Here is a 27090-nt window from a genome sequence, read left to right on the forward strand (position 1 = left end):
ACTTCAGGGAACTACGCACACACACACATTCAAAGAACTTGAAATAAATACTCACACTCGAGCTGATTCATACGTGTTCATTTGAGCCATTCACAAATATTAAGAGAAGAATTCTACCTAATATTTATGGTATTAAGAATTCATATTTTAATGCAACTTTCTAATTTTGGCAAAATGCTGTACTCTGAAGACCTCCTCACAACCAAGGTTATTGTTTTTTATGTGTTCTTTTAATTTGATCTAGTTACTTTTGGTTGGATGCAACAATTTGCTGAGTCAGCTTTAAGTTAGACCTTAAAAATCCTAAATGCGAATCATGTACGTTTCACAACTCAAATCAATTTTGTCTTTTATAAAATGTGGCATCCCATATATATATATATATATATATATATATATATATATATATATATATATATATATATATATATATATATATATATATATATATATATATATATATATATATGTGTTTTATTTTTTAAATAAAAAATTTTTAAAAAAAAGTGTAGTGAAATACACTTAACGTGACAAATTCACTTATTTACAGAAATTGCTCTATTGTGTACTCACTATATTAAAACTAGTCTTTAGTACTTTTTCAGCCTGTGAGTGTACTAATACGTGCTATTTTGAGCCATCATGAGTATGAAATAATAATATTTTTTTATTATTATCATAGAAAATACAATTACAGGCCATTTTAAATATGATTCAAGTACGTTAACTATACATACAGTATGCACTGCGTTTATAATATAGTGCAGGTCCACTTTAATGTGTAAAATAATACATTGTCACATGTAATATTATATAGACATGTAAAAACTGTAATATTGTGCACGGATCCACAATATATTAAAAACAACAATACTTCATGTGAACCGGATAAATGAAGTTGGGCAAAATCAACAATAAACACTTAAAAGGTTTGAAATGTGATTGATTTTTCTTTTTTTCTAATGTGCGTTATCATTTCAATATCTAATCTGTGAGTTTTGTCTGGTAATGATATGAAATCGGACCAGCCCCGTCTCAAGATGATTAACTATTTATCAATGTTGTCTTCAAATAGCACACGAGCATGTAGTATAGTGGGACATTGTTTTGTATACTTAAATTATACTTTAAATATTTTGTGATAGAGTATATTTATTCGCTTTATCTAAAAAGTTTAACACATGATAGCAAGTTTAGCAGGGTCATTTGTTTTACGAAACTGAAAATCCATTAAATGTCAGTGGCCTACTGGTATGCTCAAGTACCTTTTTTGGTTTGAAAAATTATATTTAATTTAACAGTTTTTCATGAAACTGTTGAAATGTAAGATCAAAAGTACCTCAAAATATTGACACGAAAGCAGGACACTTAAAACATTTACATAGACTTTAGAGACGGTACACTTTATTTTAATACACTCAGAACAAATTTAAGTAATTGTTATGTAGTGTTTCAGTAAATATTTAAACTTTTTAAATATATTGCATCTTTAAATAGTTTTTGAATGTTTTCAGTTGTATAAGACATATTGCATTGAAGTAGTAATAGCCGTTTGGGGGTTGAGTGAGCGGGATGCTGCTAAATGATGGTTAAAAAATGAAATAAATAAACGAACAAGTCCCTGCATTGGACTCTCAATCCTTCATTTAACTTCCTGTACTGTTTTCTGTGTAACATCCGAAGAGGACCCCACACAAGGATGAATAAAACTAAAAACGTTTGAATCTGTTGTCTTTGCAGGGTTGGGTAAAAAACGTTGGGTAGGACATGTATAGATTTTATTTTTCTCCTCCCTCTCTTCTGGCACCAAATCCTCTGTTATCATTCAACCACGTTAGGTAGCGGTCAAACTTCAAAATTGGGAAATGGTGACAAATAGGTTTCAGTTCAGCATTTTCTATGTATTTATTTGAACAAATTAAGCTTTTTAAAGTCTAAGGGTTCAGGTATGAAAATGTTGAGTAATGACTAGGGTTGTCTCGATCAGGATTTTTTTAGCTCCCGATCCCGATTATTTGAGTTTGAGTATCTGCCGATCCTGATTTATCCCGATCCGATCACTTTTTTTGGCTCCCGATACATTTCCGATACTTTTTCCCGATCAGATACATTTTGGCAATGAATAAAAAAAAAAAAATAGGACTAAAACTAAATTGTCCCAAGTTTCTTATATTGTCCATTGGAACAACATGGACATTTCTTTGAACAAAGCTTATCAGCACTGGTGCCACAAAATGTAAAAACATGAAATTGTAAACTAAAACAAATAGTGCAATAACTAAAATAAATAAATTTAACTTCAAAAGAGGTAGTTGAATGACATCCAGTCAAACTCACAAACACAAGAAAATGTAAAGACTTTTTGGCTTAACCTTAGTGCAACATTCTGAATGGCATGAAATTAATAGCAGCAGCTTAATGCAACATGAACATATATAACATTTCACAATTCAAACATGTAAACCATGTTAGTTTAGCTTGCTTCGCCAGAAGTGACGTTAAATGCAACAATATATAAAACAATTTAATATATATTAAAAACATTAATAACTAGGTATGTCCCGAAACTTTTTTGGCTGATACCGATGTTTTGAAAATGCTGTGATCGGGCCCGATCGATCGGGCGGATGATCGATCAGGACAACACTAGTAATGACAAACGTGAACTGCCCCCAAAAACTTGAGTTTGGGACCAAATGTGTGGCTTCATCTATGAGAGGTTAAGCCCCTTGTAACCTGTTCAAGAATCCTCTCCAGCTAAACCCTGTCGTGTGAATGTTTTGTTGAGTGCATCTCCTTCAGGGCTGTGCAGACGTGCGTGTCATGCCCTGCTCCTTCCTCTCTTCCAGGTAAGATTGACATGGTGAGGTCTAAGTGGGGCCTGGCTCTGGCGGCCGTGGTCACCGTCCTCAGCTCCCTCCTCATGTCTGTGGGACTGTGCACACTGTTTGGACTGACACCCACTCTAAACGGAGGGTAGGAATTCCCACATTTTCTACATATTTCAGTTAATATGGCTAAAGTGGTTTCATCTGCACAACTGTTGGCTTGTTTTCCACCAGCAGAGATAAACGGTGTGAATTTGTGCCATTTTTGTCGGTTATTAGCCTTAAAACTTTTAAGCCAAGAAGGGTGACAACTTTCCCAGAACTAGGTTATTGAGACATGAGCTGAACTAAAAATAAGCAAACATCATTAGTGTCACTTAAACAATATCACCTGATGTTTGCAGGTGAGGTTTAAAATTAGTAATAGTGTTTCCACTCCCTGAACGCAGACACTTGTGTTTAATGTGATTAACTTTGAGAGGTAAAGTCTGAATATTTGTATTTGTGTTTTTGTTCTCGACAGAGATCAGTGCCTTTAGAGACTAAGATCAATTAGATTGTTTGTATATTTCTGTGTTTTTAGTGCTCTGTGTGCAGTACTCGAGTTGTAAAAAAAAATCAGGGGGGATGGTGGATTTGATCATATGGGGACAGATAATTTGTGCTGATTACAAATAATATAATATATTACAAATAATAGCACTGACCAAAACACCTGCAGAAATACTGCAGGAATGACATAGCAGCAGTTAAATACAGCCTTCTGTAAGCTTTAAATATCCACTGGGCTTACATCAAATACATCAAAACACAACAATAAAAACAGTTTTCTGATTTTATCAATATGATTCTGTCCTTCACAGGATAAGTAAAATGGATCACTGCAAAAACTCACAATCTTAACAAGAATATTTGTTTTATTTCTAGTTAAAATGTGTCATTTTAGTAAAAAAATCTCATTACACTTAAAACAAGACTCATCACTGGAAAAAACAACAATTTTCACCTGTTTCAAGTAGATTTTCACTTAAAATAAGTAGAAAAATCTGCCAGTGGAACAAGATTGTTTTGCTTGTAATGAGAAGATAAATCTTGTCCCACTGGCAGATTTTCCTACTTATTTCAAGTGAAAATTTACTTGAAACAGGTAAAAATTGTCAAATAAGTTATTTTTCTGGTGTAATTTTTCTGGTGATGACTCTAAATGTTGAAATAGCAGTAAAACCACATTCATTGATGAAATGACATAAGGGATGGAAAGGGGGGATGGCAGTTTTACAGGGGGGATGATTTTGAACGTTTTTATTTCAGGGGGGATGCCATCTCCCCTCATCCCCCCTCAACTCCAGTACTGTCTGTGTGACCTGAAGAGTCAATGTTTCTGTCTAGATCAAATTCTGAGTTTGTCCAACACGTGTTGAAAATCAGATCCTTATAAAGTTTGACAACGTCTTCATATACAGTACAGACCAAACGTTTGGACACACTTCCCCATTTGTTTGAATGAGAAGGTGTGTCCAAACTTTTGCTCTGTACTGTATGTACTTCAGAAACTAGGTCTGCAGCTGCTGGAGTCCTCTAAATGCTCTTTATTGCTATCATGGGTTAATTATCTTTTACCTTTTTCACATGAAGACAATCACAGTTCCAGTAGTCCCCTCACCTGAAAACACACACACTCACCAGGCTACTGAGCTTTACACTTCCTTTACATTGATCTGTGTTAATGTTTACAACAGAAGGACAAAAAGTCCCTAGTGTTGATAAAGGAAGCGGTGTGTGTGGAAGTGGGCTGGACTAGCGCAGGGGGAGGGAGGATGGCGTTATTGACATACATTGGTTGTCCAATCATTTGAGGATTATTAGAAAGCACATATGATGGCGTGACTATTGCACAACGTTGTCCAACCACTGAGTAAAATCCACGCAAGTCTGTTGTGGGCCGTGCTTCTACTGGCACACACACAATAAGGTCAGGATTGCGAAATGTGCATCTTACAAGGACATTTAGTGAACACAGGCCTCCACTAAGGCCAAACAACTTGTTTTATTGTTATTTTAAGGACAATAAACTGGGACTTCCGTTTTTTCCATGCACCATAAACGTTGGCCTGGTTTATTATTCTTCATTCTTATTGACAGACAAACACACGGATGATATAAATGTAGTACGTTTGACTTTCCAGAGGAACAAGTTAAACATTTTGCTTAGTCACGATCGGCTCCTGAGGCAGAGATACTGATGAAATGGCAGGATAAGGCCGTGTAATGTTGTATTTGTTAGGTGGGTCAATGACGAATAAGGATTTTCAACAGGTCAATTTTAAAATAAAAATATCTATTGCAGTAGTTCAAACATTAAGAACGTTATGTCCACAAAAAACTCAATTTAAATTTTTTTTATGACTTTATGTCATGATGAATTGGCACTAGCCTTAAAAAAGGTCATGTGGTGCAACCATGATTCATATTAAAATAAATTAATTTCCTTAACATCTTGACATCTTTTTTTTTTTTTTTTTTTTTTTTACAAGTTTTCAGTATTATATAAAAATGATTGTTTTTTAATGGTCGCGCCACATGATATTTTATAAAATGGACATCAGTCGAACTTTGTTTGTATATTATGATGGAAATATACATACAAATGTGTTGTAATCTTACACACTATAAGATACTTCGGAAATCATGCCAGATAGAAGAAGATTGATTTAAATACATTTAGAGTGATTTCAAAAAAAGTTTTCAAAACAAGAGTCCTGGTCGGACGGTCACACCACATGACATTTTGACGCTTAAAACAACAGCAAAATTCCATATAACTAGTATTTTTTTTGTAAAATTCAAGTGAGTCCATATGTGGGACAGGTAGTTCATATATATGATATTTTTTTATACATTTAAACCTTTTTTGAATTGAAAATAAATCTGTTTTTCAGAAAATATAGGCGTCTCGTCATTGACCCAGGTGGAGTGTTACTTTGTGTGATGTAATGTTAAAACTGTTGGCACACTTATACACTTATCTGTAATAACATGAATCTGTTTTCACAGTCCATCAGGGTGAGAGGTTCCCAGCAGGCAGATATGAATAAATAGTTATTAAATGCAGATGATAATTAACCCATACGGGCAGCTGATTGGAAGAAGGTCATTGGTGCACGTGTGTCTTGTGTCAGCACTGTCGTTATTTAACTGATTTATTGTTTGTTTTTTGTTATCCCCAGTGCAGGTTCTAATATTGATAGCTGCATGACCTTTGTACATAATTCTATTGCTTGTGGTCTTTCCATTTAAACTAACTGGTATACTTGTGGAACAGGCTAAAGTTCTTAATTGTCTAATTTAGTCTTTCTTTCTTCCTTTTCTCGCTCAGTGAGATCTTCCCATACTTGGTGGTGGTGATTGGCCTGGAAAACGTCTTAGTCCTCACCAAGTCTGTGGTTTCCACTCCAGTTGACCTCGAGGTCAAACTGCGCATTGCTCAGGGTAGGGCATTGTAGATTAATCATTTTACTTTATTTTGGGATTGAAATGATGATGCTTTTATTACTGAAAATGTTGCTTTTTATGTTCACCAGGCCTAAGTAATGAGAGCTGGTCTATCATGAAGAACATGGCCACTGAACTGTGCATCATCCTCATTGGATATTTCACTCTGGTGCCAGCTATCCAGGTCAGAAAAATGTGTTTAAATAGCTGCAAATTAGGGCTGGGCGATATGGACCAAAAGTCATATCTCGATATTTTCTAGCTAAATGGCGATACTCGATATATATATCGATATTTTTTCTGTGCCTTAATTAGGGTTTCCCCCAAAGCATTATAGCATAGCATCTCTGTTAGCTTCATTTTTTTCTGAGGCAAACCCTTAAAAAAACAGTCAGTTTTAATACAAAGCCTCGTGCCAAATGTCACACAGGTACCTTTGTTAACAGAGGTCTGCACAATATCAAAATGTATAAAACAAATGAAATGAAAATAAACTGCCTGCATATATAGAATAAAAATGCTTCTTGAATAAAATAAAACAAATATCCCTTTCCTGCATAACAATTAAATAAAATACACTGTGCAATTAATACAATGTAGACAGTAACAGGCAGACTTTTCCACTGAGGTTGACAGTTGTGCAAATAACAAAACATTTGTGCAAATCTCAAATAAAACATTCAAGTCAATTTGTCACAAAATAAGCTATATCAAAATCATAAATAAAAAAAATGTAAAAAAAAAAACAATTTTATTTTTTTTTAAATCGATATAAACGATATTGTCTCGTACCATATCGTGTTTGAAAATATATCGATATATATTAAAATCTCGATATATCGCCCAGCCCTGCTGCAAATCTTTTCATATGTGTATATTGTACAGCAGGTTAAAGCAGGATGTCTGATTTAACTAAGAACCAGCGGGAAACTGGGAGTTTGAAGTGTTGTAACCGGCTTCTTACTCATTTGTAGGAGTTCTGCCTTTTTGCCGTGGTGGGACTCGTCTCTGACTTCTTCCTGCAGATGTTCTTCTTCACAACAGTACTATCTATAGATATCCGCCGCATGGAGGTGAGACTCGCACACATTTAAACCTGCACTGAGATGGTCGTTTTACATATTAGAAATTGCTTCACTGATGATTTAAGCCATTGACAAGCCGTCTAGCCACAATTTTAAAACCACTAATAAGTGGGAAAAAAAAAATCCCTTTTGAAAGACACTTCATCATGGGTCTGATCTGAACAGAATGACGTGGAATGTCGGGAACTGGCTGGGATTCATTGATAATGACCCGGGGAGGCCCGCCAGCTCCTCATCTTTAGAGCTGAGGGTGCCATAAATCAGCTGACCACTAAAATGACAGACCCCTGGCATCGCAAGAAATGAAACTCTGGTCTTGAGCAAACTGAAAAACCCTCAAAAAATGTTCTATGCAAAGGAAGACCAAACTGGTCAAATTTCGATTTGTGCTACACTATTTGGAGGAAACCACTGCAAATCCTGTGGCTTTTCACAGTATCAAGGTCTGGCACCGGCTCCATCTTCTGGACCCGGCGCTGCATCCGCCAGCTCTTCTGGCAGTTGGAAGCAGCTACTACGGGGGCTGATTTCACATCTTCTTTAAGTCAAAAATAAGTTAAAGTATAAAGGAAGCCGCCCACTTGGCATGCTCATTATCTCACAGTTTCCAGCTAAACTTCTGACTGGCATATTTGCCATATGCTATTTGATTTCACACACTGATTTGTTGGCATAGTCAGGCTGCCTGACTGGAAACGTAGCGAGGCAAGCGTGGATTAACCAGGGGGCCATTATGATAGTAATGGCGGGAGGTGGATGTTGGCCACATTGTGTCTGAGAATTTAAATCTCTGTGAGAAGACGGAGGTCTCCCCAAAGAAAACATCTACATCCTAAAAGATGATGTACCTTTTAGCAAAATTGCCTTTTTATGCGTTTTTTTTTTTCTTTTGTGCACCTACAAGGACTTAATCTTTTATTCAGAAGGTTATGGTATTTTTGAAACTCAGACATGATATGAAACAGATAGTAGAACTGATCAAACACAGTAGAGGTAAGATGGGGGTCACAGAACTACATCTATTTATTTAATAGTTTTCAGATGACTGTTTTTCCACATGAGCCCATCTTACGCAGCATTTACACACATATTACCGTTAAGCTTGGTGCCTTTTGGAGCATCAGACGTAGCACAAAAAGCCTCTTCATTTAACAGAAAATGGAGAGAACGCTGTTCATCACAGTTTATAAGAGTTTATCAGTCTGTTGTCAGGAGTGGTTGTCTTCATTAAACAAAGTCCAAAATTATTTTAAATTAAAAGCTGCTAAAAATCTTGTGTTAATGTATAAAACCATAGGATTCAAGAAGGATATGCTTCTTGTCTTTTTCAAACAACTGTACACAAGTTTGAGCGAGAGTAAAGTCCTGTCATTGTAACCCATGTCATCTCCAGCTGGCCGACCTGAACCGCCGCCTCCCAGCCGAAGCTGGTCTTCCTGCACCGAAGCCGGGCCCCCTCCGAACACGAGAGGTTCCCCCTCCCCCACGACCCTCTCCCCACACCATCACCCTGCAGACCCCCGCCTTCAGGAACCTCAGGCTCCCCAAACGGCTGCGTGTGGTTTACTTCCTGGCCCGCACACGCCTGGCTCAGCGCATCATCATGGTAAGACAGGAGGTTTGCAGTGTAAATGTTAATGAATGAATGAATGAATGAATGAATGAATGAATGAATGAATGAATGAATGAATGAATTACTTTTTATTTCGAACATGTATATAAAAAAATAAATAAAAACAAATAAATAAACAGTAACATCTTCATATTCACATATGTTCGAAAAAAGGAGTAGGAAGAAGTCTACACTTTTTCCTAGTTCCTACTCCTTTATAACTATGAATTTACATTATTGCTATTATATCTACACAATATCCATATAAATATAGTCTATATAAATACTAAGTAAACATGCCTATTACTACATAATTATCCATATCAGTATATAGAAAATATAAATATTACATAAATATTATATCAATATATAGAAAATACAAATATTGTATAAATATACACTATATAAACTACATAAATATCCCTGTAAATATATATACCGTATTTTATGGACTATAAGCCGCTACTTTTGTCATAGGTTTTGAACCATGCGGCTTATACAAAGGTGCGGCTATTCTGTGGATTTTTCTTCCACTGCTAGGGGGAGTGCTAACCGGAATTAGAATAAAAACTAAGACAAAATAAATTCAAAGAAGAATACGCTACTTCTTCTTTAGCAGATAGAAGTAGGTAGAAGCAGATTTCAAACAGATAAATAGATAAATAAATAGCGGTTATTTTCTCTTGGTTCTGTCCAGTTTTAATCAGCAAAGTTGCTGCCGTGTTAAAATACACTGTTAGGAAAGTATCTATTTAGGTACAAACATGTACATCATTTACAGTTCAAAATGGTTCTGTACATGTAGTAAATATATAATCTAACAACATAAATATCTGCGGCTTGCATATCTTTTTTTTTTTAAATAAAATGGTCCAGAAAATACGTGTATATATATATATATATATATATATATATATATATATATATATATATATATATATATATATATATGCTACATACCTAATAAATATATAACATATATTACATAATTATCCCTCTCAACATATAATATATATACTACAGAAATATCCACAGAAATATCAAAACATCTTAAGCAAGTATAATATACCTTTTTCCCTATTTTATTTGTTTCTCACACTCCTTGTTAACCAATTTCCTCTTCCATAGACCTGTTTATAAATATGTTTTTGTATCTCTTTTTAAACCGATTTATGTTAGTACTTTGTTTCATTTCCTGCTCCAAACTGTTCCACAGAGTCTCCACAGTTCCATATGCACATGCTGCACATTGTTGTTCCTACTTTATGTTTTCTAAAATTTAGTTCTCCCCTAATGCATTATCATAAGTTAAATAATGAATAAACAACAAACACATTTCTCCCTCCATCTGCAGGCCGGCACAGTGATCTGGATCGGCATCCTCGTTTACACCGACCCGGCCGGGATCCGCACCTACCTGGCTGCTCAGGTGTCGGAGCAAAGCCCCCTGGGAGACCCAGCAGCCGGGGGTCTGGCCCCTCCGCTGGCCGTGGCCCCAGTTTTTCGTGGTGGGGATCCGACCAGCACTCTGAGCATCCACCCTGCGCCGGATCCCACTCCCGTACCCGAGAACCAGTCGCAGGGCCACCACGGCTCGGCCCGGGCGGGGGCTCTGCCCCCGGCGGGGGCTCTGCCCCCGGCCCCGCCCTCCGTGCCTCAGATCACATGGGGAGCCGAGGACGAGGAGGGATGGAGGAGGTTGTCCTTCAGGCACTGGCCGTCGCTCTTCAGCTACTACAACCTCACTCTGGCAAAGAGGTGAGTCGTGCAAGGGGTTTGATGGTTTCTCCAAAAGATATAAGAATTTTAATTTAGACATACCATTATTGAAAAGTTGTTCATATCCATTCCAAGCATTAACAATGGAATGCTGTATTTTATTTTATTAAACCATTCTATCAAAAACAAAAGATATTATGCATAAGAATATAAATGTTTACCAAGACATTTGGTATCTTGAAAGTTTGACCTACTCAAGCTTAACTTACAATTTAACATGTCAAATCCATAACTGAAGCACCAAAATATCTCTGTTTAACGTTTGAAGTGATTTCATCTCAACATGTCTCTCTGGCTCGCTGTGGTTATTTTACTTTAATATTTTGTTGGCAGACAAGTCTCACAATAAACACAAAGTCTAAGAGTTTGCAGTTTTTTTTTCAAAGCTAAATGAGATTACCATTTATTCTCATGTTTTTTCTTGTTTTGTTTTTTAGATGCTCCATTAACAAGTTGCACAAGCTCTCTAAACTAGCAGCTTTCTCAATTTGCTTGTATGAAGTCAGAACAAAAATCAGCAGTTCTTCACTAACTGATTTATGTCATCCATAAATAAGTGCAAATCCTGCGTCAAAGGTCCTGTGTTTGATTTTCCTTTTGTCTATTTCCAGGTACATTAGCATCTTACCCGTTATTCCCGTCAGCCTTCATCTGAGTCCCCAGGAAGCCATCGAGACGCGTCACCCTCAGGATACGAGGCATCCTCCACCCCCCATCCCCAAGCTTTCTGTGGATCTGCAGACAGACCTCACCCTCTACAAGTTAGTACTCACAAACTACTTCCTAATATCCAGCCTGTATAGCCGGATTTGTTTAACCTGTTTAAAGATAATTGTACATAATTGTTGTAGCTTTGGGGTTTGTGGTAACGTGTGTGTGTGTGTCTGTGTGTCTGTGTGTGGTCTGCACTAGCGATTTAAGAGTTCAAAGAAACGAGGTTTAATTCAAAATAATGTGTCTGGCTGACCAATCCTCCCACAGCTGTTCAGATTATCTTAGTTTTTCCTGAACCCGTTCAAATGCTCTTTCAAGCATAAACGGAGCAATTATACTGCTCTTGATGTGTACCGCTCAGCGGACGACCTCATCAATCATTCCCAGAACTCATATTTGGAGAAAGGAGCACGTGTGACGTCAGTCCTGACTGCAGATTTACATCTGGGCCGAGAGTGTGACAACAAATCACAGCTGATCTGAGCTTTGTTTTTTGTACAATTTACATCTGTGAGCAAAACGTGTATCCAATTTTGCACAGGAAAAGGATGAACATGTTGGCTCCTTGTTTTGACATGACTCCTGACATTTGATACTGGATAAGATGATTGAAGTTGGGTGTTTTCATAAGCTCTGCCTTTATTTATTAACTTCTTTGGTTTGACAGGAAACTCAGTGTGCGAAGTGTTGCATGGACTGATAGTTATCTTATCTTAACCTGCAGATAAGATAGCTTAAGGTTCTTACTATGACCTTAAGCCATAGTAAGAAAAAAAAAACCAAACAAAGAAAAGGGAGGTGATTTGCTGTTTGTCCTTTGACTCACCGAGCTCAGCTAACCGGTTGTGTGCAGGCCCAGCAGATGACGCATTCAGGTGCAGAACAAGTAGATAATCCTCCTGAGAAGTCTGTACTCGACTGTGCAGTCCCGGGTTATTCCTGTTGGCTGTCGCAGCTTGTGCTGACAGTTCTTCCTTGCTGTATTCATAGCAGAGTTTTAAACACTTTTGTACAATCTGAGCTGTCTTAAAAGCCACAGCACAGAATCACAGCATCCCTTATGTACGGTGGCCGAGACCCGCCATTGCTGCAAATAAAATAAACGCTGCAAACAAAAAGAAACCCTGCTGCAAATATAAAGAAACCCCACTGCAAATATAAAGAAACCCTGCTGCAAATATAAAGAAACCCCACTGCAAATATAAAGAAACCCTGCTGCAAATATAAAGAAACCCTGCTGCAAATATAAAGAAACCCCACTGCAAATATAAAGAAACCCTGCTGCAAATATAAAGAAACCCTGCTGCAAATATAAAGATACCCCACTGCAAATATAAAGAAACCCTGCTGCAAATATAAAGATACCCTGCTGCAAATATAAAGAAACGCTGCTGCAAATATAAAGAAACGCTGCTGCAAATATAAAGAAACGCTGCTGCAAATATAAAGAAACCCTGCTGCAAATATAAAGAAACCCTGCTGCAAATATAAAGATACCCCACTGCAAATATAAAGAAACCCTGCTGCAAATATAAAGATACCCTGCTGCAAATATAAAGAAACCCTGCTGCAAATAAAATAAAAAAAACGATGCAAATAAAAAAGCCACAACGGAAGTGAATTACCGGGGACTATTTTTGCCGATGCACCGGTGTTGCACATTAAAAATTACACGTAGCGACGTTGAACACTAACCTTTTCACTTATTTTCTCGTTCGATGTTCTTCTTATTCCTCGCTCTTCTTATTTCTTCCTTTTCATTTACGTCCTCTTCGTCTTCTTCTTCTCCTCTCACGTAAAAAACACCGGAGCATCAGCAAAAATAGTCCCCGGTAATTCACTTCCGTTGTGGCTTTTTTATTTGCGTCGTTTCTTTATCTGCAGCGGCGTTTCTTTTTATTTGCAGCGTTTCTTTAATTTTCAGCAATGGCGGGTCTCGGCCACCGTACTTTGTGACCAAATAGTATCAGAAATGTTGAATGTTGACATTTATTTTTGGGAATGTTATGTATACATTTCCTAACAAAGTACACCTCTGGATTAAAAGTGACCTTTTACACAAAATCAGTGATGGATATCTGTTTCAGAAGCCTGTGAGCTTCATAGGTGGATCTCAGTGACAGCATTCTGCGTCCCTGCCAGCATTATCAGCGTATAAAACCGTCACGGAGCTGAGTCTGGAGATGATTTTCATTGTGCTGCGTTATATAAGGCAGCGTGTTGTCCTCCTGACTGCAGTCCGCTGAAGTGGAAGTCCTTCCTTTCATCTTTGGAAACTAGATGTGAAGGCTGTTACTGTAATTGGGTCAGGGCCGTGACCCTCACAGTTGGGACCGGGGGACTGGGTGTACGTGACCCTGAGATGGAGAGAAGGCCAGGCTGATAAAGATGTTGGACGGGGATTCACCGCAGGTTCCACCGCGCTGCGGGACACTAGTGATACCGGCCGGTGAAAACCGACCTTCAATCCTGAGAAAAGATCTTCACATGAAACACTGTAAATGCATTATCAACATTCCTCTTATCGACCTTGACTATGATTCATTTCACACTCTTAATTTAGATAAACTAATTATCAGCAGGTACTGATAAATGACTGATTTGTCTTTACAATCTTCTCGAGGCATTACTTTATCAGCGTTTAGATGTGTTCCAGGTAACGTTTGTGTGCCAGAGAGAGAGAGAGAGAGAGAGAACCAATTAGGACTTTCTCTTAAAATGATCTTAATCTAATTAAGAGCTTACGGTCTAACAGTTATTTTTTAATTACCAACTTTTAAACCAGCAAACTCACTTACCCCATTTAGACTTGAGGCTTTTTTAAATCCTAAAGGTTTTCTGGAGAAACTCAAGCTAGGTTTTTAACCTTCTTTTGAGTGAGAATTTATGACAATGTCCTCATCTTTTATCAACATTTAAAAAACCTATACTGTGCACTTCTGGAACCTGCTAAACCAGCTTGTACGTTGCCGTTGGTTTGAAAGACAAAACGTCACATCAGTTTATAACGGGTCAACAGACCAGAGATACCGGCTTCTGACGGCTCCTGGAGATCAATAATCTGGAAAGCTGCTATAATTTAGCTTTTAAAGACTGTTTACCGTGTTGCAAAGACATGAATCCTAACATTGTGGCTTGTCCGAAGCTGAAGGGCCATACGGTTTTTACATGGGCATATTTTTCATCAGGATTTAATCTGATCAAGTCGCACTAAAGTACGATCACAATGCTGCATGCAGTTTTCCTGTGTGTGTACTTGTAGCTCCGTACAAAGCTCAACAGGGTAAAGATCTGCTTTTCCCAGAAGTCGAGTCTAAACTGGTCTGGGAACACTTGAATGTGTCCAGTTCGCTTGAAAAGGCACAATTCATTTTGATATCAGCAGCTGTGGCTGCAAGAGGACAAGCCACAGATCTCATTTCATTTCATTTTATTCCTTATTTAATCCAAAAAATAAAACAAACAATTCAATACAAATACAAATGTTCATAAATTGTGAATGAAAAGGGAGCAGAAAGAAGAAGAATCTTATCTAATCTGCCCCTTTTTTCCAAGAAATAGATTCACAAATAACATAAATAAAAAAAACAAAAAAACAACAACTTAGTAAATATAAACTTAAAATAAAATAAAATTACTGCCGTCTATGGGTATGTCAATCAAACTTAACTAACATATTTCATTATATTTACTTAACATACAGGCTTTAATTGTTCTTTTGAATGTAATGTTTGATTTGGATTCTTTGTTTTCTTTATTCAGATTGTTCCATAAACTGATTCCTTTCACAGAAACACAACGTTCCATCAATTTTGTCCTGAATCTTGTTTTTTTTTTTTTAAATCTCTATTCCTTTTAAGTTATACTTGCTTTCTCTGTAAAAAAGAAAAATCTCTTGACCATTTAGCCTATTTATGTTTGAAATTAATTATTTCAGGTCCACAGGAGAAGTTTGGAAAAATCCAGGGCTGATTTTTAAAATGGAAAAAAATGAAGAAAAAAAAACTTTTAATCATGTTTGTTTAATTCATAAAAATCTTCATCCTGGGTGGCCTGTGCATTTAATATGTTTACCGTGTAAACAAGAGAAACCCTCCATTTTTTTATCCTGCCCTGTTTTATTAAAGGGAGAATGATTGAAAGGTATAAAAATAAACACTACTCTCAGTTTCTCAGTTCTAACATCCGCACAGACCCACAGCAGCGCCACGAGCAACTTCTAGTCCTGCTAGGGTGAGTCCTGCACCTTGTTTTTGGGCAGAGAAAGTCGCACTGCTTTGGTAGATTTCATCTTCACATCAACTCTACATTCCTCAGCAGACAGACAGGCTTGACTTTCTGGGCCAGGTGGGCAGCCCGTCTGATGTTTACAGCTTTCTTAAATTAAAAACTCTGACATCTAAAGGCTTGGTAGATCTTAAAACGGTACATATCACGTCTAATAAGAGAGAGCCCTTGTGACCGTAGGGGAAGAGGTGTGTCAAAATAACACAGTAAGTTCATTAAATGCATATTAAGATGTAAAGTTTTCCTCTTCATAGTGGTGTGTAAACAGTTTTCGTGTTTGTGCAGTTCTTTACTCTGTCCCTCTTCTGCCCCTCCGTCCCTCCAGGGTGGCAGCTCTGGGCCTGGCTGCCGGTGTCCTGCTGGTTCTCCTGCTCTTCTGTCTCTACCGGGTTCTGTGCCCTCGTAACTACGGTCAGAACGGCGTTGCTCACGGGCGCCGGCGCCGGGGGGACCTGCCCTGCGACGATTACGGGTACTCGCCGCCTGTGAGCGAGATCTCCCCCCTGCTGCTGAGAGGACACAGCATGGTGAGAAGAACTCCAAGAGAAGATGATAACCCTTGTGCTGTCTTCAGGTTGAGGAAGGGAGGAAGGGAGGAAGGGAGAATGGAAGGGAGGAAGGAAGGAAGGAGAGCAGGAGGAAGGAAGGGAGGAAGGGAGGAAGGAAGAATGGAAGGGAGGAAGGAAGGAAGGAGAGCAGGAGGAAGGAAGGGAGGAAGGGAGGAAGGAAGAATGGAAGGGAGGAAGGAAGGAAGGAGAGCAGGAGGAAGGAAGGGAGGAAGGGAGGAAGGAAGAATGGAAGGGAGGAAGGAAGGAAGGAGAGCAGGAGGAAGGAATGGAGAAAACAAGGAAAGAAGGAAGGAAGAATGAAGGAAGGGAGAAAACAAGAAAGGAAGGAAGGAAGGAAGGAAGGAAGGAAGGAAGGAAGGAAGGAAGGAAGAAAACAAGGAAGAATGAAGGAAAGGAGAAAACAAGGAAGGAAGAATGAAGGAAAGGAGAAAACAAGGAAGGAAGGGAGAAAACAAGGAAGGGAAGAAGGAAGAAGAGAGCAGGAGGAAAGAAGGAAGGAAGGGAGGAAGGGAAAAAAGAAGGAAGGAAGGAAGGGAGAAAACAAGGAAAGAGGAAGAAGGAAGAAGGAAGAAGAGAGCAGGAGGAAAGAAGGAAGGAAGGGAGGAAGGGAAAAAAGAAGGAAGGAAGGAAGGGAGAAAACAAGGAAAGAGGAAGAAGGAAGAAGGAAGGAGAGAGCAGGAGGGAAGGAAGAATGAAAGGAAGGAAGGAAGGAAGAAAAGAGGAAGGGAAGAAGGAAGGGAGAAGGAGAGAGCAGGAGGAAAGGATAGGAGAATTAGGTCATTTTGACCCGAAGACAGCACAAGGGTTAACAAAGAGCCATCGTCCGTCTCCAAATATAACATTGGTATAAAGACAGTAAAGGAATCCTCTTGTGTATCTATCATAGTTATTTTCATATCTGTCCTGCAGGACATCGAGTGTCTGGCCAGTGACGGGATGCTGCTGGCTAGCTGTTGTCTGGCCGGACAGATCCGGGTCTGGGACGCTCAGACTGGGGACTGTCTGACCGTCATCCCCAAACAAGGGTGAGACCACACGGATATTCTTTACTTTAGTTCTCCATACCACAAAATATATATTTTTTCTTTACTCTCCGTGTATTTGACAAACTCGTTTATGGAAATTTGTAGAAACTTTCCCTCTGGACATTTCCTGACCTGCTGCAAGTTCACTGCAGGAACAAGGAGCTAAAAGTTTACAGTGAAGCAAAAAGATGTTTTACTTCCCAAAGCATGACGTGCTCAGGATGTGGTACTTTAGAGAGTATATTACTAGGGTGGAGTTTGTTTTTGACTCTCAACGTGAGCGTTTAATTTCCACCCTGCTGTCACTGCCGACAGCTATAACCTTCTACAATGTGCCTTTTATTGTGACTTTATAACATTTACTGAATGAACACTCCTCTTTTTTATTTTCTCTAACAATATAATTAACCTGAATTAGATCAAGTTGTATCGTATGAATAGTTGCTACTATTCATACATTCAAAAGTCGAACTCAACAGTTTTTTGTGCGCTTCAGTGCACGGGGGGAGGAACAAGGTGTTGTATGCGCTGCAGTAAATGGCCGAGGTATAGATTTGGGTCAGAGGTTGTGTACACGGAGAAATAGGACATATATATTTACATTTTTTAGTACTTTATTGCTTCACTGCAGTTAAACACACAGGGCTGTGTTTTTATCTGTACTTGTTGCTTGGGAACGACGAGGGGTCGTATAGGACAAAATGCATTTTTAACTCTCACACGCACCTCTGAAGTCATGCACATATTACTATAATCACTTGCACATACAGATAAATTCAACTCATATACACACACAAGCAACATCTCGCATATATACTAGTGAAAATTAACACAAAAATACTACTAAAACCGCACACACATACATACAAACACTGTATACAGTATGCATCTGAATCAGTAATAACAGTATTGTATGTGAGAGGTTTTACATGTTTATGTGTGAACTGATCAGGTTATATAAGTTATATAAGTGCACTTAAATGTTTAAGATCATCAAACTAATTTAAATATTAGACAAAGATAACACAAAATGCAGTTTTTAAATAAAGGTTTTTATTATTAAGGGGGAAAAAAATCCCAAAATACTGTGTGAAAAAGTCATTCTTTCTTTTAACCTTCATTTAAAAATGGCATTTTGTGTTTACTTGCAAATGTGGAAAAAAGTAAAAAATCAGAAAGGGGGCAAACACTTTTTCACACAACTGTATGTGTATGTGTGAGGGCATAGTAGTATGAATGAGGTTTTATATGTGGATTGTTGATTTTATTTGTATGCGCAAGTGATTATAGTATGTGCATGAATTCAGAGATCTGTGTGAGGGTTAAAAATGATTTTTTTTCCTATATGGCCACTCAGAGGGGACAGCTCCTCGGATACACCAAGTTATTTCACAGGGACTTTAATAATCACCTTCTGAAATTATTGTTTAGTCCTCTGAAAGTAAAGCTTGGGTTCTTTTGATCAAAATGAATGCTTTCAAATACAAGTTCTCTTACTTCTGTAGTCAGATCTTGATACTTGATGTTATATCTAAATTCCCTCACGACTCCATCGCCCCATCTCCGTTACTGGGATCCAAATACAGGACTGTCTCAGAAAATTAGAATATTGTTATAAAGTCCTTTATTTTCTGTAATGCAATTAAAACTAAAATGTCATACATTCTGGATTCATTACAAATCAACTGAAATATTGCAAGCCTTTTATTATTTTAATATTGCTGATTATGGCTTACAGTTTAAGATTAAGATTCCCAGAATATTCTAATTTTTTGAGATAGAATATTTGAGTTTTCTTAAGCTGTAAACCATGATCAGCAATATTAAAATAATATTTCAGTTGATTTGTAATGCATCCAGAATGTATGACGTTTTTGTAATTGCATTACAGAAAATCACAATATTCTAATTTTCTGAGACAGTCCTGTATGTCCTGTCCAGGGAAGATGAATATTCCTTTCCACATCTCGATATCTAATTCCGAGCTGGAGTTATTTATAATGTACAGGTAAAGGTACATTTAGAAATGTTCCCAGTAACTGATCAGGTGCTGACCCCACTCTGCAGGTTGAGACGGAGCAGCAGCAGTGGCTGCTGGGAGCCGAGAGACGGCTCCGACAGCTTAAATGGAGCTGCAGAGTCCAATTGTTTAGGGTTTGAAAGCCGAGACACCTCGATCGGTGGGGACGGCCCGTCAGAGGACGAGTGCTACCCGGTGAGACGTCGCACCACACCTTCACGGCCGGCTCTTTTCAATGACCAGCCGGATCTGACTCCGCTCATTGACACCAACTTCACCTCCCAGCCTCCCTCCCACGTCCCCACCCCGCGAGGAGGCTTCGACTTTGGGGGTCTGGTGGAGCGTGCCTACATAGAACACGAGCCCCCGTCACCGTCTAGCTACCCCTCTCCTTCCTCAGCGTCGTCCTCGCCCCCCTCAGGATCTCAGCTGCACAGGAGGCCTAGCTTAGGAGACGCAGCCGGGCTGCTGAACCACGAGCGAGGCCCCGGGGCCGGGACACACGTGGCCGGAGACTGGGAGAGCTCCGTGTGGGCCATGGAGCTCCGGGGCAACCTGATCGCTGCCGGGAGGAGCAGCGGCAAACTGGAAGTATGTAAAACAATGACTAACTCTTCTGAATCTGTGCACCCCTGTTTATGCTTAAAAAAACATAACTGTATTGTAAGCTTACAATGCAATATTGACCAACTTATTTACACATGTTGGTGGCTGCAAACATACCGTATTTTCTGGACTATAAGCTGCACCTGCATATAAGCAGCATTCGCTCTATTTAAAAAAAAAAATAATAATAAAAAGATATACAAGCCGCACCTGCATACAAGTCGCATCCCTCTATTTAAAAAAAAAAAAAAAAGACATGCAAGCCGCAGATATTTATGTTGTTAGATTAGATATTTACTATTACATGTACAGAAGGATTTTGAACTGTAAATGATGTACATGTTTGTACCTAAATAGATCCTTTCCTAACAGTGTCTTTTAACACAGCAGCAACTTTGCTGATTAAAACGGGACAGAACCAAGAAAAAATAACCGGTATTTATTTATCTATTTATCTGTTTGAAATCTGCTTCTACCTACTTTTATTTGCTAAAGAAAAAGTAGCGTATTCTTCTTTGCATTTATTTTGTCTTAGTTTTGATTCTAATTCGCCCCGAGCGGTGGAAGAAAACTCCAGAGAATATATATATATATATATATATATTCTCTGGAGTTTTCTTCCACCGCTCGGGGCGCTTTAACCGGAATTAGAATATATATATATATATATATATATATATATATATATATATATATATATATAATGTATAAGCTGCATGGTTCAAAACCTATGAAAAAAGTAGTGGCTTATAGTCCAGAAAATACGGTAGTGAGTTGGTACTCCCTTAAAACACTAAAAATATGCGTTCTGAAGCACAAGACATTATTTTTTTCATATGTCTCCTTTAAATCATCTTTTTGCTTTTAAGAGCCCAGATTAAATGTGCTTTTACAGTTGCGTTTGAGAGTTCACCTGTTTTTTGAAGTTTTCTTTTAAGAGACAAAAAGCTATTTGTCATCAAATCTATGTAAAGCAACTAAAATGACTGCAATGGGGGCAAACTGAACGTATTAAAAGTGTCATATTTGTGTGAGATTTGATGAAATGTGACTCCCCTGTTTGCAGCTGTGGGATGCAGTGGAAGGGTCATTGCGGTGCTGTAATGAAGACGGAGTCTCTGGCATCACGGCTCTGGCCTTCCTCAACAACAGGTGAGGAATTACTCACCCATCCTGGGTTTTATTTATTTATTTAGGTGTATTTTACTGCTTACAGTTTTTGGGGAATGTTTCCTGAATGAGGTTGTTTCAATAAGAAATGAAGATCTGTTTAAATGATCAGCGTTATTCTCATTTTATGATACGGTGTTGTGAAGTAGTGCAGTGAGTCAGGGAGACATTATTCTGAGTTTCTGGTTCTTCTCTTCCTCAGAATCGTGGCAGCTCGTCTCAATGGATCTTTAGATTTCTTCACTGTTGAGATAAACAAACCTCTGGGCCTGTTGCAGTACAGAGGTGAGACTTCAGCTGTTTCATAACTTCTGCATGTCATCTGTTTATCTTACACCTGGTAGAACAAGATTTTTAAGACGCTGCATGAGAGATGTACGTGCAACGTGATCTATGAAATTTCCTAATCTCATTCCTGAAGCTGCAAGAACTAAAGTGCATTTCTTTGACTGAAAAACATCATAATTTATAAACTTAACCGTAACTTTGATCTAAGCATGAGGACGGGGGAAGGAATAATTTTGTAACAGAGCTACAGAAATCACGGGTGTGCTTGTGCTTCCCCAGGTGCCCCCGGGCGAGGCAGCATGCCGCCCTCCCCCTGTTACAGCAGCGAGGACGTGATCAGCTGTCAGCTCACGCGCTCCGTGCAGTGCGCTCACCAGAAACCCATCACGGTGCTGCGAGCGGCCGCCGGCAGGGTCGTCACCGGCAGCCAGGACCACACAGTCCGGGTAACGCAACAATACTATGCAACAATACTATGCAACAATACTACGGCCTATTGTTTTAAAAAAACAAGCTTTCCTAACGTAATAATGGCAGCTGTGGTGGATAGAGTGATATTATTACATAATATTAGCATATATCCTCTACATATAGCCTAATATATGATATTTTTGGTGGATGTAGGACGATCCTACCTTTTTTTTTTTTTTTTTTTTTTTTCTTCTCCTCTCTCTCCTTTCACTACTTTTCTTTTCATTCCAATGTATAAACTGTTTATATTTAATTATTTTTTTTTTTTTTACTTTTTTTTACCCTTTCGCTGCATGTGCTTTGAGTGCACTGCTGCTGCACTAAGAGAATTTCCGCATTGAGGGTGGAATAAAGGACAATCTAAAAATCTGATAAAAATAAAGCATTAAGCTTCACTTTCTCTAAAAAGGAAGAAGTGGTGACAAGATGACGACATGCGCAGCAGCATGCGGTAACAAACTTCTTATCTGGCATCAAGCTCGAAGTCTCGTCAACAAAGACCACATTGAAAGCTCTTGTCACATTTGTCGCTCAGTAACCATGGCAACTTAAGCATGTGTACCTGTACAAGCCATGTCACTTGTCAAAATGTGCCGTGTCGTCACTGAAGTTCAGCTGCAGCGCATGTGATTAAATGGTCATTGTTTAACAGAAAGCAAGGCTTTGATGACACATCTGGGGATTAATAAAAGCAAAATTAAAGTAAAACAGACTTTATTGTGTGAAACACAGACGAGGGATTTTTGTGTAAACTCTAAATTTTCATAACATGCAACTGAAATAGATACCAATAGAACTTTGACTGCAATTCTATGGATTGAACTTAAGAATCCTGTTTGTGTGTTGGTCAGATTTATCGTCTGGAGGACTCGTGCTGCCTCTTCACCCTGCAGGGCCACTCTGGAGGGATCACAGCCATCTACATAGACCAGGTCAGTTCTTTACTCCTCTGATCCTAATTTACTCCAGAAACATGAAAGAAAAGCAACACTTGTCCCTTTAAAGTTTATTCAATTTTATTTATATAGCGTCTATTACAACAGGAGTATTCTCTAGGCGCTTCCCAGAGGCCCAGAACATGTTATCAAGTTATTTCTGAAACGGCAACGTGAACAGGGATATCTTACTTCATCTTGTGACTGTTTTAAGTAGTTGTTGGTTATGTGATGCTGTTCATTAACTTTATTCTTTAAAAGTCGGTAGTCCTGAGTTCTCCTGTGAATCTGTTCATTGTTCTGTTCAGACGATGGTTCTGGCGAGCGGAGGGCAGGACGGCGCCATCTGCCTGTGGGACGTCCTGACAGGGAGCCGTGTCAGCCACGTCTACGGTCACCGTGGCGACGTCACCTCACTGGTCTGCACTACCTCTTGTGTCATCAGCTCAGGTCTGGACGACCTCATCTGCATCTGGGACCGCAGCACGGGGATCAAACTCTACTCAATACAGCAGGTACTTCAACTGGACCGGTCATTTTAAGGATTCTTCCATACAGTCATCTGCACTTCTCTTCCACCAGGTTTAATGAAATCCAACTAAATCCTAAAGATTTAGGGCCAATCCCAATACACCCCCTACTTTCTACCACTACCCCTAAAAAAGAAGCCACAGATTTTAGGGCACTTGAAATCTTCCCAGGGCCCAGTCCCAATACTCCCACTACCCCTACTTTTCAGCACCACCCCTAAATTTTGCGTGCTACGTCACTGCGTGGTTTACGTTTGGGTACGTAAGCGACTGCGTAGTTACGTTTGCACATACGTCACACCATATCAGGAAGCCGAGAGCTAAAAGCTGTTTAATTTCAGCTGTAGCGCTGTTAATATGCCACTTTATTAAGTTTTAATATTTTTTCAGGTGTAAAAGTAACCGTTAAGATCCCCAACCTGGGCTCAGTTTATCCAAATAACGCCTGTTAAGAAATTTGATCTGATGTTTTTTGGGAAAAGAGCCGCCGGCTCGGAGCAGCAGCAGCTCACGGCCGGGTCAACCTGCGCCGTCGTCCCGGGGAGAAACCTGCAGCTCTGTGGATAATTATCGCTGGCTGAAATAAATCATTTAGGAAAATAAAAGTTGGTTTAATAGATAAAATCTAACAGTTGTAGCTACGCCTGTTTTTGTTTTTTTTTGCTCCGAAAATTTCGGGATGATGATGCCTGCCGGCTTTGGAACTGATCTATGGTTCCGCGTTAAATCGACGCAGAGCATTCACTGAGTGAATATTATGAAGGTAAAATATATATTTCTCGCTAGAAATGTAATCAAAATGCATTTTTATGCAGAAACTAACTCAAAATATTGATTTTATTCACTAAAAAATAAGAAATGTCCGCCATTTTCTTTGGTTGATTCAGTCCGCAAATGACGACGAAAAGCATTCTGGGAAATTTTTCTGGCCCTAGGTCAGCTAGTGAGCATCTGAAAACACTCGCTCTGTAGGGCCAAATTAATATCCACTACCCCTAAATAAGCACACTCCCCCTAGGTGAAAAGAGGAATTGGGACACCACTACCCTCACGGGAACGCGCAAAATTTAGGGGTAGTGCTGAAAAGTAAGAGTAGTGGGAGTATTGGGACAGGACCTTAGTGTATTTTTGCATACAACTGCACAAAATCACATATACCCCTTTTCCACCAAACTGGTTCTGGGCCAGTGCTGAGTTTGGAACAGAGTTTTCTGTTTCCACTGACAAAGAACTGGCTCCGGGACAGAGAAACTGGTTCCAAGGTAAGGTAGCACCAACTCTGCTGGGCTAGAGGAAAGAACTGCTTACGTAAGCAGAGGGGGGTGGAGTTATTAAGACTGCCATTTTCAAATAAACGACAAATTAATATAAATGCAGCAAAGCAGCAGTGGTCTGAGGAGGAGACAACCTGTCTTTTAGCAATATTATCCACTGAGGTGCTACGCGGATCAGGTCTGTATTAGAGCAAATACGTTGTTGTTGCTTCAGATTTTGCGCCAATGCAGCGATGTAACTGACGTTTGCAGTGACGTAATGACTTGGCTCCCCTTAGCTCTGGGGTATAAAAAAACAAACCAGTTTTCAGCTGATTTGCATGTTGAATGAGTTGTGAATCAGCACAACAATGGCTCAGAGCAGCTCTGGAACCGGTTTGGTCGAATAGAGGGGATAGTCACAGTTAAGAACTAAAATAAATATTATGTACTTTTTTCATTCGTAACTGAATGAATGAATCGTTTTTATTTTACAGGCCAGTTTCTGGAAACTACTAACATACTTATAAAAGCTTGAAATGAAGTAAAACACAAAAGCTGGATGTTTTACTACCTTTTTTGGTTTCCTGTACATGTTTAGAATTTTAAATTGTGCCAAACTGACCAGGTTCTTGAACGAATAGATCCGTCCCCATGAATAAAACTGTAAATCTGGCTTTTAAACAGGTTAAAATTCTTCAGTCATTTGGCAGAAATGATAAATCACATTCACCTTCTCTCAAAATCACTTTTTTGAGTTTAGGATTTCTTCATTCTGTTCACCGTCCCTGAAAAGAACTTGAGAGAATTAATGCTTTCTTTTTTGATTGATTTAATTGTTTATTTCGAACACATAAGGGAAAAATATAAAATTTAAAAACAAATTCAAAACATACAGAAAAAAACCCAACAAAAACGTAATACAAACAGGGAAAGAAAAAACAGTGTCCAAAAAGGAGCAGGTAGACGTAAAACTTATTTAACTCTGCCCCTTTGTTGCCTCTATTATAAATTAAATATTAATAATAAATAGCTGCTAATTTACCTATTAGGCTACAGATTTTCCCATTGGTTGTGCCTTTGCACCTAACCAGCTAACAAACACAATCTTTCCTTAACATAACTCCTCAATCAAATAACTTCCCAGAACTTCCTTTTTGTACCGTTTTTTAAATTGATTGATTTATATTTTGTGTGGCGAGTGACCCTAACGTCTTCTCCCCCCAGGAGGTCGGCTGTGGGGCCAGTCTGGGCGTGATCTCCGAGTCTCTGCTGGTGACCGGCGGCCAGGGCTGCGTGTCGTTCTGGGACCTGAACTTCGGCGACCTGCTGCAGACGGTTTACCTGGGCCAGAGCAGCGACGGCCAGGGCGTGCGGCAGCTGCTGGTGCTGGACAACGCCGCCATCGTCTGCGACTTCGGCAGCGAGCTCAGCTTGGTTTACGTGCCCTCGGTGCTGGAGAAACTGGACTGAGGAGTTGCCGGCAGCCGAGGCCGGCGGGAGCACTGGATAAACCCTCGCTTTGCTTTGATGTTTGTGACATTTGGACAAGACGCAATCATTAGATGCAAAAGCGTACTTCTTCATAGCAGTGAGATGTTTTCAGTCTGGATGTTACGAGGAGAAGGAGGAGCCGCGGCGCTGCGGCGGCGCCGGCGGGTCGGTGCAGGTCAGTAGATGCGTGAAGGAAACGATGGACGTCTTTCACCCAAACAGATCTTGCCAGGTCGCAGTTTGTGCTTTGTGTGCTCGATTCGTGGCTCTGCCCTTGATGCTGCTGCCATGGGGGGGTTTCACTGTGACCCCACCAACACAGAGGAAAGAAAACGGTTTCCTCCCTCCTTTTTTTTTTAAATATATTCTTGCTGTGCTGTTCACTCAATAGTGAAATGCAGCCACAGTGAACCTGACAGCTCTGCAAGCCTGTTTGAAAGAAGTGTGTGTGTGTGTGTGTGTGTGTGTGTGTGTGTGTGTGTGTGTGTGTGTGTGTGTGTGTGTGTGTGTGTGTGTGTGTGTGTGTGTGTGTGTGTGTGTGTGTGTGTGTGTGTGTGTGTGTGTGTGTGTGTGTACGCATCCAATTAAAGAATGAATTTCGGCCTTTTTTTAAGGCGAAACACTGCTGAGAGCAACGATTTGAATGGCTGTGATGCGTGCGTGAGGGAAAGCTGATTACTGTATAATATAAACCTCCTGAGGGGGATGTTTTTATATGTATAAATCTATTATTTATTAGCGATACAGTTTTAAATAACAGGATGTTTATGAATGGCTAATCCCAGCTCTTAAAACTACGGAAGAGTATTAGGGCCATGCAAGAGGAAAAAGAATTGAGTGGAAGATATTGTTTTTTTCTGTGCACTTCGAGAAAAAAGTCGAAATTTCGTGAATAAAGTCGAAATTTCGCCTTTTTTCGACACATTTCAACT

At 39.2% G+C, this 27090-nt stretch overlaps 1 protein-coding gene across 4 annotated transcripts in view; it reads left to right on the forward strand.

The window, feature by feature from the left end:
• scap (SREBF chaperone) overlaps positions 1 to 26629 on the forward strand; it is a 39869-nt gene extending 13240 nt beyond the window's left edge. For 3 of the 4 annotated variants that reach the window (XM_061717546.1, XM_061717545.1, XM_061717543.1), the window contains exons 8-23: positions 2850 to 2976; positions 6205 to 6317; positions 6410 to 6504; positions 7295 to 7393; positions 8799 to 9011; positions 10372 to 10775; positions 11408 to 11557; positions 16123 to 16324; positions 17276 to 17391; positions 19459 to 20002; positions 21084 to 21169; positions 21390 to 21472; positions 21755 to 21921; positions 22798 to 22878; positions 23190 to 23396; positions 25892 to 26629. In XM_061717546.1, coding sequence (XP_061573530.1) covers positions 2850 to 2976; positions 6205 to 6317; positions 6410 to 6504; positions 7295 to 7393; positions 8799 to 9011; positions 10372 to 10775; positions 11408 to 11557; positions 16123 to 16324; positions 17276 to 17391; positions 19459 to 20002; positions 21084 to 21169; positions 21390 to 21472; positions 21755 to 21921; positions 22798 to 22878; positions 23190 to 23396; positions 25892 to 26137 — 2933 coding nt within the window. In that variant the 3' untranslated portion in view covers positions 26138 to 26629. The remainder of the gene's footprint in view (positions 1 to 2849; positions 2977 to 6204; positions 6318 to 6409; positions 6505 to 7294; positions 7394 to 8798; positions 9012 to 10371; positions 10776 to 11407; positions 11558 to 16122; positions 16325 to 17275; positions 17392 to 19458; positions 20003 to 21083; positions 21170 to 21389; positions 21473 to 21754; positions 21922 to 22797; positions 22879 to 23189; positions 23397 to 25891) is intronic. The other variant, XM_061717544.1, reaches the window with a different exon arrangement.
• The last annotated feature ends 461 nt before the right edge of the window (positions 26630 to 27090 follow it).

This window comes from Cololabis saira, chromosome 3 (genome assembly GCF_033807715.1).
Source record: "Cololabis saira isolate AMF1-May2022 chromosome 3, fColSai1.1, whole genome shotgun sequence".
NCBI lineage: Eukaryota > Metazoa > Chordata > Actinopteri > Beloniformes > Belonidae > Cololabis > Cololabis saira.